General features: G+C 46.7%; 1 protein-coding gene across 2 annotated transcripts in view; it reads right to left on the reverse strand.

Annotated features, from left to right (window-relative positions):
• The window catches only part of LOC144110751 (uncharacterized), an 85197-nt gene that overhangs the window by 42827 nt on the left and 25906 nt on the right, over window positions 1-16464 (reverse strand). The window contains exons 5-6 of one of the 2 annotated variants that reach the window (XM_077643824.1): window positions 6754-6987; window positions 5517-5684 (exon numbers count right to left, since the gene is read on the reverse strand). In XM_077643824.1, the coding sequence (XP_077499950.1) occupies window positions 5517-5684; window positions 6754-6987 (402 nt within the window). The remainder of the gene's footprint in view (window positions 1-5516; window positions 5685-6753; window positions 6988-16464) is intronic. The other variant, XM_077643825.1, reaches the window with a different exon arrangement.

Below are 16464 nucleotides of genomic sequence, written 5' to 3' on the forward strand. Positions count from 1 at the left end.
AGGAACTGGCTCTGTTGAGTAAATCGAAAATGCTGTAGAACAGTGGTTTTGTGGCAACGTAACAGAACGTGTGACTGATGCAGATTAGCTCATATGCTCAAGGCGCGCTCATGTGAGGCTTGTTTGTTCACAGAGTAGGCGCCCCAAACATTCATTGTTATTTCTGTTGAATGACGTGCACTGCAGTAAATACGGACTGACACAAAGATTTCGCCGAAGCTTGGTCAGTAATGCATTGTTAATTTTTTTTGTGGACTCCATTTTGCGCTCAAAGTAGCCCAAAAAATGCAAGAAATTTCCGTGCAATATTCTAGCAGGAGCAGACCAGAAATACACAGCGGAACCTAAATACCTCACGGGATCACGAGTACCATTCATATTTCGATTGATAGGAGAAAAAAAAAATCCGGATGCTGAATCACTGGAAATGCATACAGCAAATCTATTTATGTCCGTAATGTGTGATTGGCAACTGCAACATTGGCAGTGCATAGGCAATGGTGCTGCTTGCAAGTGCAGTCACCCCCCCAAGGGCGCAGAGTGTTCAAAGCACCCAATGTTTTGTACATTGTGCCCAATAGACTTCAGCCAGCAAACCTCATGAATTCGTATCTACTGAAATTCATACTATTCATGATAGTACAGTAAAAGCTCGTTATTTCAAACTTCACGGGACCGGGAAAAAAGTTTTAATTATCCGATGTTCGAATTATCAAACGGCCTCGAAAAAACTGACAAGAACCATATGCATTACTGTATATGTAGCATATTTATTCGTGTAACGAACCCACTCGCATAATTAACCGACCCATCCCCGATTTTCGCCTAAGAATTTTAAAGAAAAAAAAGCGGCAGTCGTTAACGCTTCCCTCCGTTTCGCACCGTCACACAGTCTACAACGCACTTCTTGGCAGTGAGCCAAGATGTTGCGCAGCGATAACATCACGGCGTGTTTACCTTCTGATGTTAGCTCTAGCAAGGGGGGAGGAGTGAACTTTGCAGAGTGCCAGTGCTTGTCCGGTTGTGCCAGCCTCGTTCTCAGTACGTTCGCCTCAAGGGCGACCCACATGAAGCGAACTTGCACTGCGAATTTTCAGCAGCGCGACGCAAAACGTGCAGCTGCCACCAGTCCACTGCCGCCAGGATTGAGAAACGGCGTGGTTCCATACGCTTAGTAAAATGCTGAAATGAACAGCTGTGCATTTACAATTAAACTATTATTTACTCAATGACCATAAAGAGGACGAATTATCCTTTGCGACCCCTTTCTGAACCAAAATAGTTAACCTGTTTGAACCTCCTGTGCTTACTGACGTCAACCGACGCGTAGTGGCTAAGCCTAGTAGCTTTGAGAATCTAGAAGCATTCTAAAAATCTGGCGCGTTTCATCGCTAAAATTTTGTGCTGCGGGCATATTCAGACAAAGCAAAAGCTTCGTGCGACTTTTGTTTGCCGCGAACATGAGTCACAGTGTAGCGGCAACGACGGGTTCGTGGTGAAGCGAGAGTGCAGTGAACTAGAATACTGGGTAGTGTGCTCACTGCACCGCGGTTCCATAGACCGAGGTGAAGCCGCCGATGCCGACATTTTTTAGTTTCCCGCTTGTCCGCTAGGTGCCGCCGCCGTTCCGAACACTGTAGTCACCACTGCACAAGTAGGCGCAGTAACACACTTGGGAGTCATTTTTCAGTCGTTGCTGCGTGTTGTGCTCAGTTTGTGGTTGCTTTTGAGGATTCAGCGGCGTGCTTAGATCATTATTTCGTCTCCCACGAACCTGCAATGCAAGGATGTAGCATCCTGGACAGATTGAGAGAGTGTTCCGTAAAGATAAAAAAATGCCTGGTCGCCTGCAGAACCATTGCTTCGCGCTGGGTTTCGATACTGGCTATGCCTACAGGAAAGATGGCCCGAAGGTAGCCCTCTTCAGCGTGCGGAGTTTTTAATTACAGTGTAAATAATCATAATCACAGTTTTTAATCATAGTAAACTGTCTTTCATTTTTGGTTTGGTGAAATGCATTTCTCAGGGAAACTGCGAAGATTCTATCTATATTGGCCTCCTTGCTTGATTCGGAAGATAAAGACGCTGCTGAAATATCTGAACTCCGCATGCCAGCCGGAATGATAATGAAGTTGCCGGTTGATCAGGCTGGAGTGTGTCGTGGTCGTAGTCAGCATGTAGCCAAGAGTGACTCACAACTAGTCTTTCACACTGCAAGCTATGTAGCACGAAAATATGTCGTAAAGGCAAAGTGTGAAATAGGCATTGGCCTCCTAACTATATCAGCCACTGATGACAGTTTTCGACTTGCAAGGTACGCAAAATATTGCTACAAGGTAGGATTCATCTACCCTTCTGCACAGCTCTGATTCTGAGCTGTAGCTTGAGAACCTTTTCACAGAATGCTGCAGGCAAAGCCAACTCCATTCAGAAAGCATCTTTGATGTGCTGGATGTGGTCAGGGCAAGGCTGTGTAAAGAGGTCAGTTGCCATCTTCACGCAGATATTCTTTCCAAGTTAATTTTAAAATTTTACATCGCAGTCAGGCTTCGCTTTTTTGTGAAAGGAGTGAACACTGAGCGGCCCGGCATACGTGAACGGGCCAAGCGCCTGAAGTTGAGCCGTAGCTGAACCATTGCGACACTTGCTTTCTCTGCGCACTTATCTCAAACAATACAAATAAATTTGTCTTTGCCCCATGTGAAGATGAAGGGTTTCGTGTACTGTTTAATTCCAAATTTTCAAAAAACGCAGGTTCGATACAGGCTGCGGCGGTCGAAGGCGGAATTCTAGAGGCCCGGGTATGTGCGATGTCACTGCACCTTAAAGAATCACAGGTGGTCTAAATTTTCGTAGCCCTTCACCAAGGCATCCCTCACAGCCTGAGTTGCTTTGGGACGTTAAACCCCCATAAACTATAATTTTAAATCTTCTGAACACGTTTACGCTGATGCTATGGCAAAGGAGTTACAGCATGCAAGTTCAATGTGATGGGTGGGTACAGGCAATCAAAAAGAGCGAGCGAGTCCGGAAATGAACTGCATGGTAGTGGAACGCCAACGTTAATCAGCGAGCATGCATGAGCTTTCACAGCCAAAATTTAGCATTGATCAGAAGCGATCTTTGTCTACTTTAAAATTGGGAATAAAGCGACACGCCGTAGCTGAACTGGTGTGCTCAAAGCATATGCTCGCGTTGGTCGGACGATGCGGGGCGTCGAGTCCGCAATTTCAGCTGATGTGCTCTTGGAATTGCAAAGTAGCGGCCGCTGTGTACCTGCGCTCCATGCGCTTGACTCTGCCCTGCCTTCGAGCGAATGAGAATATTATTAAACCTTCATCCGCTAATGCTGAACGACACACATGATGCAAACTAGTTTAGTTTGCACAGGCACGATCTTTTGGCAGTAACACGGCATTTTATCCCGTATACGCCTGGATCGCTTTTTCTGCCTTCCTACAATGAACATGACAGCAGTGCCGCCACAGCGCCGCCGTCATTTTGCAACAGCGGCTTTACTCCAGCCCGGCCAGAAAGCACACTACCCCTATTCTAGTTCACTGTAGCAAGAGGCCGCACTGGCAGGCGCGGCCATGTTGTAGAAGCGGGCGAAATCAGACGCGGTCGCACCCCGATTGGTCCGCGCTGACAGCCGACGTTGGCCGCTTCCGGGCAGTGGCTGACTACCAGGCGATGCTAAAAGCCAGCGTCATGATCGCGGCTGACCGCGTGCTTCCATTGGCGACTGATAGATGGAAATGATGGAAGGCACTCGCAAAAAAAAAAGTTTTTCGCATGTAATTTGTAGCGCCCGTCCGAAGTCATAGCCTTTCATGGGCGTTGGGTGGGACCGCGCCGACAGCACTTATCCGCATTTCTGAATTAACAGGGCTCGAATTAACGAGTATTTAGTTGCGAGTTTCGTGAGGCAGCCGCCACTGCGGCCGCCAACCCTTACCCTCCGACACCGCCGGCCACCGCGCCGGTGATGGCGCCATTTAGGCTTTGCCCACTCTTCCACGGTTTTATCTAGTTCCATCTTCTGTCCCCAATTAGGTCGTGCACAGCCTCTAACTCTGCAGAGGTGTTTTCTTTTTGGCCACGTGCTGTATGCCAAGCCGCCCAGACGTGGCGGAGCGTAGTTCGAATTATCAGTAGCGGAATTGACTCGCTTTCGAATTAACGGGCTTTTTATCCACAGATCTCCATGGAGCTTGGCCGGAGCAAGTAGTGTAGTTCGAATTATCCGAAAATGCAAATTATCGAGGTTCAAATTAACGAGCTTTCACTGCATCACCGAAATTCTACTGCAGAGGAAAAAAGAAATGTGCACTCAGCGACAGCGACCATAACTGCCATTCTACCAAACAGTTAAGATCCATGGTGGTGCACTTGGCAGCCTGGCGCATTGCTCTTTCCACGGTAGCTTCATTCCAGTGCTGATAGAGCTGGTGCCATCTGTAGCAGGTTCTTGTAACTAGACAAGCCTAGCAAATTTGTTGTAATAATAATTTCCTTGACTTTCTAAAGCTGAAAGCTGGCAGTAGCTGGTATTAGGAATATGCCTCAAACAACAAATATAGGCCATATATTGGGTTCTAAGAGAAAACTACTAGTAACTTCTAATACGGACTATATTCGGCTGTGTGGAAGGAGACGGTGTGTGTTTGTGATCTGTAGCTTCTGCTCCATTCCCAGAAAAAGTTGTCAGTAAGTGTAACAACTGCCAGGATCATAAGTTAGTGCGCACGAGAAAAGATTCACAGGCGCCCTTTTCGGCTAAAAGATACCCAGTCACTCCAGCTCGCAGTGCAGCCAGTACTGAGACAGCTGCCTCAGTACTTGCGTAGAAACAGCCCAAAGCCAAAAGTGTCTGCTGAGAAGGCTGAAGATCTGGCACTAAGAAGGAATGAAAGCTGGGAGTTTGTGCCGCCGTACTGCCTAGCCTCGCCAACACCTCCTCTGTTTCAATGCCAGCCACATCGTCATAGCATTGCAATGGCACCCTTTGTACATCTGCTTTCGTTTACTCGCAGCATCGTGGCACCACTAATGCATAGAACTGATGCGGTGTAGCAGAGTTTGCTCAGTAGCTCGGGTGCTCGGCTAACAGCTGAGCCAAATTACGGTTTGAACCTGGCCGCAGCGGCTGCGTTTTGATGGAGGCGAAACGCAGAAGGCGCCCGTATGCAGTGCACTGCACATTAAAGGTCTAAGGTAATCTGGGGTCCTTCCCTACAGCACCTCTTTCTTCTTTCACCCCCTCCTTCCCTTCCTCACAGTGCGGTCGAGGTGTCCACAGGGAAGGCAGACAGTTACTGCGCCTTTGATTTTAAAAAAAAGAGGCTAGCGAATGGGGGTGCCTAAGAAGAAGGTATGATCTGGCAAAACCAGCTTCTCTGGCGGCCACCTAATTCAAGAAGGCATTGGCATCATGTGACCCTGAACTGCGAAACACCAAGAGTTGCCACACTGATTATGTAGTTGCACCACAACAGAAACCAGTAAGTACATGCCTCAAACCAGTTAACGCTTTTCCCATTTCTGTAGCGGCTGACCAGCGTCTTCAGCTGTTCATCCTCCTCAGCGGAGAAGGGGCCGGAGTTGATGCGCACTGCGTGGTGCCTGAAGTAGCGCACCGCACACTGGTATGCACTGCGCCCAGTATTCAACTCTTCTGCCACCTGCGAGACACACACACACAAAGAGCTTTCACAGTCCACACTCTGTGAGAGTGAGGAGAAAGCTCTACACCACAACCCAATGCACTGGGGTGCAATAAGAAACACTGAGAGCTAATTCAGTTGCTGCATGCATTGTTTTGTTTATAGGGGTTTAATGTCCATAATCGACTCAGGCTATCAGACACACCGTAGTGAAGGGCTCCGAAAATTTCGACCACCTGGGGTTCTTAACGTGCACTGATAGCACATGGGCCTCTAGAATTTTGCCTACAACGAAATTCGATCGCCACGGCCGGCATCAAGCCCACGTCTTTGGTGTGTTGTTTAGAGCCAATGACAATCTGCTGAACTTGCCTTGGGGATTCAACCCTGTTGTGCAGCGCAAGAAAAAGGGACAATGAAAATGCACGCTTTAACATAGGATGTAGTTTGCCAAAAATTGACTAAAATTTAATTGGAATTTTTTTAAACGGCTGAGAGGACACATACTTTTTCGTTATACAGTTGTGAAAAGACAATAATCAGCACCCACCACTTGTATTCAGTACAAATTATTAGCTGGCCACAAGGCACACTGCACAATAGAGGGCCCACAAGAAGGTTCACCCACACAGTAACAAAGCGAGCACAAGGAATTGACAATGAAGGGACAATGAAAATGCACGCTTTAACATAGAATGTAGTTTGCCAAAAATTGACTAAAATTTAATTGGAATTTTTTTATACGGCTGAGAGGACACATACTTTTTCGTTATACAGTTGTGAAAAGACAGTAATCAGCACCCACCACTTGTATTCAGTACAAATTATTAGCTGGCCACAAGGCACACTGCACAATAGAGGGCCCACAAGAAGGTTCACCCACACAGTAACAAAGCGAGCACAAGGAATTGAACCTGCGAAACTTATGCCGACAACATCCAAAACACCACATCCTCTGAGCCATCATGTTGCCAGCAGTGACTCAAGCAATTGCCTCTAAACGACTTCCAAAGATAGCTGGCAAGATCATGAGACTTCATCTCCCCCTCCCTGACCTCGCCAGTGGCAGATGCACACCTGTACACACCTCATCCCAGCAGTGCTCGTCATACTTGGCAGCCAATTCACAGAGCCGACTATCCTCAGTTGGAGTCCAGGGGTCCTGGTTGAGGCGTACGTCCAAGAGGTGATGCCAGTGCATTTCGCAGTCAAGCGCAGTTCGGTTTGAACGCATGTCCTTAGCCTCAATGCGCAGCCAGTCCACAGGCCGTGTCGAACTCTCCAGCAGCTCCACCAGGCTCAGGTCAGGCATGTCACACACCTGCACTCGTCGCGCCAAGCACAAATACACTCGGGCTTGGCAGGAGCAGGATCACGTAAATTTAGAAACTTTTTTTTTCTGCAGTGTTCATTGCCTCAGGTCATAGCAAGGAAATTGATGTATGAATAATACAGGTAGGATTAGATATCTCTTGTCAATACATATAAAAATTATGTTATACAACAGACTTCTCTGCTTAAACGTTAATTATTGTCATTTAGTTTTGACAACAGCGTGTTTCTCAAACATGCAGCACATTCACTTCCTGCAGAAGTAGTACGTCCCACACATCTACAATAAACCAACTGAATCTGCTACCAGGAATCTTTCCTGTATATCTCACATAATAAAAATGATTTATCAATATAAATAGTCTCAAAGCGAAATTTAAATCTGAGGTACAGAAAAAACAATCTAATCTTCAAATTTAGCTCTCGCACTACTGCACCGTAAAACAACGCATTATCCAACACGATCTCCAGAGGAATGGGTTAAGCCTACGATTTGTCTCAGTTCTGGCAAACAACAGCTGTGCTGTATGCTAACTTCAGTGTTAAGTAATTACCTAACGAATGACATAAATACATATGCTCCCTCTTATAACGAAATTCAATGTCTATATTGTTCGATGTGCGACACATAGCTGCGTAATCTCGCTTCTGCTCATGTTCTGTAAATTTTTTTGCTTTTCTTTCTCCTTTGTGTTTCCACTAGTTTGTACGCAATTCCTGCAATGTGTGCTGTAATATGTAATCTTCATTCATATTATATATCCGCTGCTGTTAAAACGACTGGGTTAGTGGCCAGTCAAGCTGCCAAAGGGCAGCTTTTTTCCTGCAGCCCTTTCATGTACCTGTGCATACATAAAAATAAAAATCTGATTTGATTTGATTTGAATGAAACAAGGGACATATGATTATACAAGTTAAAAAGGTTTCATGTGTCTGAATCTAAACAAGTCTATGATATGTAGACCAGTGGTGCGGTCCCTGCTTCCAAGAATCTCGAGTGCAAACGGCCCGCCGCGACCATGGTCGGGTTTCTTTAGCGATTCCTCCATGTTCTTCGAGCCCAACAAAAACAGATTATACGCTTGTTTTATCCTACACAAGTGGCAACAGTCAGCAAGAGCAAGTGGAAACGCTGCCTGTTATTCAAATACAGTCGAACCCACCTATAATGGTCGCAGTTATACGAGTGTGCTGCTGCTGCCGGAATATTCATTAGGGCAATGACACTGCATCTCAGATAAGACAAACAGTCGTGGTCACACCATACAGTCTGAGCGAACACGAGGAGCATCATTAACTTGCCTGTCCCCCTCTCACCGTTGCAAAACACACGCTTCCCGCAAACCCAGGAGGCAAAGAGCCCCCCCCCCCCCCAATAAAAAGAAAACACTCTGTGATCACTATTTGGAAGTGAACGGCGATGTACCTTAGCCTCTGAGATGCACGGCATGACCTGACGTCACTGCAGCTTATTGGCGAAAACAACCAGCAGCTTGAAACCTGTGTCTCGGCTTTGTCCTTTTCTATGTTACCAAAGCTCCTCTTTGTCACCGAGACACTGAACCGTAACGATAGAGGCAAAATTAATTTTGCCCTCTGTGTTCGTTTACAGCTGCAGGGGGGACCAGGAGGGGCACTGCCATCACAACAACTACTACCCCTGGAAATATACTCCCGATCACTGGTGAAAATAAATGCCTTTGAGGTGATTGCTACTCAGTGCAGCTCCAATTCACTTGTGGCATTATGCAGTTTCCTTCACTCATTAAAAATAATGAGGGACTATTCCATAAGCTGCACACCTCTGAGTTACTGCAGGCACAACAGATCTTTACAACTGCTTCGATCTGCTGGTTCAGGACATCGCGGAAGCAGTTGCCCACATGACTGAGACAAAAGGTAAGGGGCCCTTTTGCACTGCAGCTATTCATGCCTTGCACCAGCTGCAGCCACGGCTGGTTAAACTTAGCAAAAGTTCCCAGCCACATTGCTCCATCAGATTCTATGCCCCTGCATTTGTTCTTTTTCCATTCCTTCATCTAGCTGTGTCCCATCACTAAAGAACCACTTGCCATCCGTTTCACACACCACATGTGCTGCTGAAGTCTGCTTAGAGTAATTTCAGGACAATGCGGCAAATCATGAAAACGATAATGATAGCCGTAATGCTAGAGACAGGAACAGAGCAGAGTGGGAGGGAACAAATGTGGGTTAGTGAAATCCTAGTTGAAATCAAGAAGATGAAATGGGCATGGAAAGGACATATAATACAGAGAACATATATTTGTTTGCCCCTCAAGGTAACAAAGTTGTTGCCATGGAAGGTAAGTGTAGTAAGGGTGACAGTCTGGTGGGCAGATATGTGATTAGGATATAGAAACACATTAAATGGAGAAATATGGGGAGGCCTTTGCCTTGGAGTGGGCATAGTCAGGTTGCTGTTGCTGATGACGATGAATTGGAGGTTAGTGGGAGAGGCCTTTGTCCTGCAGTAGACACAGTTGCTGATGATGATGAAGGCACTAAAAGTAACAGCTTGAACACCCAGATATTGAGTGAGCAAAGAAATGATGGCCTACAGGAGCATCGCAGGTCCTTAGCCTCTCACATTGTACAGTAAAACCTCGCTAATTCGAAATCGCTTAATTCGAACTTCCGGTTAATTCGAACTGACGGCCGGGTCCCGGCAAAGCCCTGTGTATTTCAATGGGTCAAAACTCCCGATAATTCGAATATGCCGGTATCCACGTCGGTTAATTCGAACTAGGCGCCGATGGCTGGCATTGCTCCTCGCATATAGAAGTCACCTCGTAGCAAATACAATGCGCTGAAAATTTTTAAAAAATGCAGAATGATGAGAAAAAAAAAAGCCAGCACGCACGAGGTGAGACGTGAATTTCGTTGCCCGAACCAACCCTCCGGTGCATGCCGTAGCAGGTTTTCGCTGCCGGAGCGTCGAAGCATTGGCTTGTCTATTTTTGGCTGACGCGCGGTCACGCGGGTAGCCACCCTACCGCGGGCGCCGCCTATGCTCCGGCCAAGGTGGCTCCGGCGCAAGCCGTTGCAGGTTTCCGCTGCGCCGAGGCGGTCGTGACCATTGGAGACGCACGCGACCATGGAGGATGGAAGTACTCGGGAGAGGCGGTTACGTCACATTTTTTTGAAGCCGCGCTTTTTTTCTGATGGAAATAAACGTTTCAATCAAGCGGGCCTCCCCTCCCCGTTCCCCCGCTTCCCTCTACTTGGGCGCCGTTCCAGCGTGCCTGCCCATGCAGCAGACGACGCCGCTGCGCCCAGCGTTCTATTGGCTGCGCCGTCGGCTAAACTCTCCCAGTAGCCCTTGCGAAAACGCGTGACTTCCGGTACCCTTTTATTGTGCAGCTCGGGAAGCGAAGACTCTTTCCTTTCCTTCATCCTGCATGCAGCACCCGGCCCCTCTTGCGCCTAGTCTTTGTTGCCGCGGTGTCTAGCGAAGTTTGTGTTGCGTGATATTCCTCGTTTGTTTGGTATCTCGCTGGTGACATCTCATCGACTGTGGCAATCATGGCAAACCGAGGAAAGTACTTCGCAAAGGATTTGAAGACGAAGGTGGAGATATTACAGGAGGTCGAACGTGGTCTCCTAACAAAGACAGCGATCGCAGAGAAGTTTGCAGTCAAGAAAAGCACGCTGTCCACATACTTCAAGAACAAGGACTCGATCTTCAATGCGTATCAAAAGGAGATGGAGCCCTCGCGGAAACGACTAAGAACATCGGCTCATCCAGAGATGGAGGATGCTGTAATGGCATGGATTAAGGACGTTCGCAGCAGGAACATTCCGCTAAGTGGACCAATAATTGCCGCAAAGGCAGTGGACTTCGCCAAGCCAGATGGGCATAAGTGACTTCAGCGCGTCAGAAGGCTGGTTGTCGCGTTTCAAGGCCCGTCACGGACTTACGTTTAAAAGCGTTTGTGGAGAGGCAGCCGCAGTCGATGAAGAAACGTGTCAAAATTGGATCTCAGGTCAACTAAAGGACTACCTTGCCGATTACTCGCTCAGCGATGTGTTCAATGCAGATGAAACCGCGCTTTATTTTAAGTTGCTGCCGAACAAGACTGTCAGTTACAAAGGCGACGCGTGTTCAGGCGGGAAGAGAAGCAAGGAAAGAGTGACGGTGTTGGTGTGCGCAAACGCGACTGGCACGGAACGGTGCCGCTTGCTAGTTATAGGCAAAGCAGCGAAGCCTCGCTGCTTTAAAGGGCTAAAAACTCTCCCTGTTGATTATACTTTCAACAGAAAGTCGTGGATGACGCGAGCAATTTTCACGGATTGGCTGCGCACACTCGACAGGAAGTTCGCGGCACAGAACAGGAATGTTCTGTTGTTCGTCGACAACTGTTCAGCCCATTGCGACATCAGCGGACTGAAGGCGATCCGTCTGGCATTTCTGCCGAAAAACACTACGGCTGTGCTGCAGCCTATGGATCTTTGGGTTATTAAAAACCTCAAAACACTGTACAGGCGCCACCTCCTAGAGCGGATTCTTGTGTGTATGGACAGCGGCAAATCGTACGACGTCAATCTCCTCGGAGCCTGCCACATGCTGGCAACATCGTGGAATGCTGTCAAGGCGGACACAGTCGCGAACTGTTACCGAAAGTGCGGCTTCATTGAAGGCCCAGAAGCCTGCAGCACGGCAGAGCTGGATGCTCAGTGTGATGACTCCGTCGCGCTGCACCCTGCCTACGCTGCTTTATCGGAGGGTGTTGACTTCCAGAGCTTCGTAGACGTTGACAGCGGCGTGGAGACATCGGGGCCGTTAAGCGATGCTGAGATTATTGAAGCGGCCTGCGGTGACCAGATGCCGCACAACTCGGGCGCGGCGAGCACATCTGACAGCGACGACGAGTCCGACGGAGGCGACGATCCATTGCCACCCCCGAGTGCATGTGAAACAGCGTCAGCACTCGATCTGGCTGCGCTCTACTTCTCCGCCAATGATAATTCGGACGCTGCGTTGGAGCTGTTGGGCAACTTGCAGACGATGCTTGTCGAGTCACAGCAAAGAAAACGAAAACAAATGCGTATCACCGATTATTTTTCTCTTTGATATGTTTTGCCAATCTGCTGTTAATAAACATGTTTTTGAAGCATAGTGTCATATTTAATCATTAAGCTTGCTGCTTACGCGAATGCATTTTGATGTTAGCTCCAACCGCATAAACAAATTAACTTTATTTCCTTCGACATTCGGGCTCTATGATTTTAATTCGCGCAATCGCCCGCCGCAAATGTGTAGTAGCGCGTAGTAAGAGATAACGATCTCAGATATGCCTGTTTTAGCTTCGGCCCGTGCTGCCGGGCGTGATGGCCGCTTTTTTTAGCGCCCGCTCGTTAATTCAAACTCTGCTTAATTCGAACAATTTTCCGGTCCCCCTCGAGTTCGAATTAACAACGTTTTACTGTAATAGGTAAATTATATGACTTTCTAATGTGATAGTATTACAAATCTCATTGGAAAGAAACTGTGCCATAAGCAGAAAATTTGCTGACTGTCTGGAAAGAGGGGATGTCACCAGGCCAAAGCATTCCTATTGGCAAATGGAAGCTGGAGGCAAGATGCCAGCTCCGGTAAATGCATCAGCAACTGCAAATGTTATCACACTGCCAACACATAGTTCACTTAAGTGTCCCTGTGAATTTTTTATCATGAAGCCATATCCACGTCAAAACAAATCGAGAAACTAGCAAAAGTCTTGTACATACACACACTGGTTAAAAATTCAGAGGATACGAATCGCGGAGATACGAATCTCACGGGGTCGCGATAAAATTCTTATGCAGAAGCATGAAAAATGCCTTCACACAGATGTTTACGGCTTATGGAATTTATTCACCGCTGTATGGCCACAGCTCGCTACTCCCAGCGAGTACCGCATGACGTTCGTGATGTCGGCAATGGGCGGGCCGCGCAGACCGCCGATCGATCACTGCCTGCGGTGCGTGCTGCGCGATCAACGACAGCTATGTCGGTGATGTGCAGGCCGCAGACCTCCGCTCACTGCATACGGTGCATGCTGCGCGATTAGCGACAGCAACGTCGGTGATGTGCAGGCTGCGCGGACCAACGATCACTCCTTGCGGTGCATGCTGAGTGATTCGGGATCGCGACGTCGGAGATGTGCAGACCACGTGGACTGCTGATCACTGCTTGCAATGCGTGCTGCGCGATTAGCGATCGCGACGTCAGCGATCAGCGTAATTTGTGCTCGAGCGTGCGGTCACCGCTCGCGCATTTGTATCATCCTTAGAGGCGAAGGAAAGAGTTGTGCACATTATACACAATTAACTCAGGCCGGGGAATTTTACGAATTCGTATCATCGCGAAATTTGCATCAACCGTGCTCGTATCACCAATTGAGATTCTACTGTATTTTGCAATATGTTACTGAAATATATACAGCTGAACCTTGTTATAACGAAGTCGAGGAGTCTGGCGATTACATTCATTATAGCCGTATATCTTCATTATAGCGTGTGTAGAAAGAGCTCCAAGAATAATTCCATCATACCTTCATTATATCCATTGTCTTAATTGTTATAAACAGTTTCGTTATACTAGGTTCGACTGTGCAGTGAACTACCACCTCACAAAGCAAACATTACGAGGGCATTTTTGCAGTAACTTAATGTAAATAATTGGATACGGCTCTTGCAGGTGTTAAGCAGCTCAATTCGACAATTTTATTCTGAATATTTCACTTCAGCCAACCTCTGCTTCCTGCAAAAAGGAAAGAATTCATGAGCATAGACTTCTGCTTTTGACAATTTTGGCAACCTAAGACGTAATCTAGCTAGGAGCAGATTTAACTTCAGTGGCTCATGAAGCACTTCACCGATTTCATACAAACCGAGCTAGGTTCGCAAAGTGAGCCTCTCATCCTTGCAGCATGCTCAGCAGATTGCATGCCTGTTTTGTTATTCGTTTTCATCCTCATGAAATTAAAAAACAATGCATCAAAAATACTCTTCTGATATGTTGCCTGAAGAACATTCGTAACTATGTTATCCAGGGCTTGAAGCTTCAATGTTTTTTTTTGCATCCTTCTTGTATGTTTCTGGCAGGCCTACAGATCTCCTGCCATCTTAAATTAGGCACACCCATCTTAAGCGTGAACTTCGGCACTGCACCAAATCTTTTAATCTAGGGGTTCTCAATATTTTAGCCTCAGGAAGCGCTCACCCCTCTTGCAAAAAGGAGAACGCATAACACACAGCTCTCCTCAACCCCTTCCCCCTGCACAAAAACATCTGAAAGTCAGGTAATAATGACTGGCTGTATACTGTGCTGCAAGCACCTACAGTATAATTGATGCCAAAATAAAGTGGTTAAAGCTAAGATAGGGTTTGAGCCAGGTGTGGATTCTCTGCTCGGGAAGCCCAAAAGCAACCAAAACAGCACAAAGGTTGCGCTGAGCCCAGCCCGTCTAAAGTCCGCCACTCTAGGCGCGCAGCACCACCAATGACCCTCTCCTCGGGCAGCACGTTTCAAAGCAGCTGCCATAATGGACTGTGCTATATTCCTCTGCTCACGCCATACTGTCCGTCCTCCTTCCACTGTTACCAGCCTCCAGATCGTTCCTGTGACAACCAACCTCCCGTTACGCTTTCCTACGAGCTAGCCATACTTCTTCCTTCCATGCTAACCCTCTTCTTTCCAAGGTAACTACCCTCCGCATGGCTGATGTGGCTACGGCCTCCAGTTGCACCTTTTATCAATCTCGCCACATACTCTTTCTTTCACAGTAACCACCGTCCAATTGGGGATTCCTCCACTCTTACGATACCCTCAGCTTTCCACAGTAATTGTTCTCCGGATGATTCCGGTGGCAACACACCCACTAGTTACGCCAACTGCTATAACTGCTACTGCTACGACAATGTGAAACACAGGAACAGGCACTTAACAGCTAAGCTGTAAATATTCAAATCGGAGAGAGTGCAACAGTACAAGATTGTAGGTGGGTAGCCACCTAGAAAGTGAAAAATAACATAAGGAAAATAAAAAGTAAACGAATGAAAGAAGCAAGGATGAAAAGGAGGCAGATAGGATACAAGAGGGTGGCCACATATGACGCTGCCTGCTGACTCCCCAACCCGTGAGCGCCCCAAAAAATCTGCGGGACACAAAATTCCATTTATTTTCGGAACACTGGCCCCAGCAGCCTTTGTGTTTGCACTGGGCACGAGATATCAGATAAGTGGACTTTCTTCTTTAAGATCGCGTCTGGGGCGCTCAAGCAGAACCACTGTAAAGTGGCTAGTTTTGGATCCCGCGAGTTATTTTTAGGGCCGATATAAAAAGCTTCATAAACAGTACCTCGCTACTACCATTTTGGCTGGCTTTCAAACTCACTTTTTTTTAAAAGCAAATATTTAAAAACTTTGCAAGTTCAAACCAATGAACTATAGTCGGATACAACTTAAGTCTGCAGTGAAGCTCTGCCCATATTTAGGACCGATGCACAGAATTCCTTCATGACAAAAACATAGGCTGTTGTTAAAACTTCTCTTGTCACCTAAACACTGAGCTAGTCACGAGAAAACTGTCATAAGCTCTAGAATTTTTTTACCTGGCTTGTTTCAGTCAAACAATAAAATGATGATTTTATTTACTTTTGTGACTTGCTAGCGGAGTAATACAGTACGCCGCGGACCAAGGCATAATGTTAACAACTGCTGTTTTTTTTAGTTGTATCCTACTATAGCATTGCGGAACAACAAATGCTGCAGACTAGTCGACACGACCGTCAACAGCACTGTGTTGTTTACACTTGCCTAGGGCACTCCCGTCTTTGCTAAAACCTTCGTTACACTGAGATGGGACACGTGGTATATGCCTATATCCCCTTCAGGTGCCAATTAATTCTGCTGAAAGGAAACATCTTTTTTTTTTGTATAAATCATGACCAAAAAGAAATGAAGTGCAAAAAAATTGTGCAAAAATTTCCACATTTGAGCATATTTTCTGCTCAAATATAAAAACTGCAATATTTGCTTGGCTTTTTTAACTGATTGTAACATATGATAAATGTTTTGCTGTGGGAATAAAACCTTCAGAGAATTAGTTTTTAGTTCATGACCTAAAAAACAGCTAAGAAGAGTCATTCTGTGATGACAGGCAGAAGAAAATTCAACATTTCCGGCACCGAGAGTGGCTTTTAGATGTGTAGCCTTCACATTCACAACGTTGTGTAATTAATATGTTCAGAAGTTGGGACCAATGATTGCTTCCATTATAGCCACTGCTTAAAGTCTGGCTCAGTCGAACGGGTCTTGAGTGATCTGAGCGCAGGTGGAGAAAAAGAGAGAGAAAGCACCTTGCAGCCTGTTTTACCCACCATTTTTACAAAAAGGGGAAATCATTTTTAAAGGTTGTTGTTCACTCAATTTATGTCAGGGACTTCAAGCAAACTATCCCCAC

Source organism: Amblyomma americanum, chromosome 11, assembly GCF_052857255.1.
Source record: "Amblyomma americanum isolate KBUSLIRL-KWMA chromosome 11, ASM5285725v1, whole genome shotgun sequence".
NCBI classification, from domain to species: Eukaryota; Metazoa; Arthropoda; class Arachnida; order Ixodida; family Ixodidae; genus Amblyomma; species Amblyomma americanum.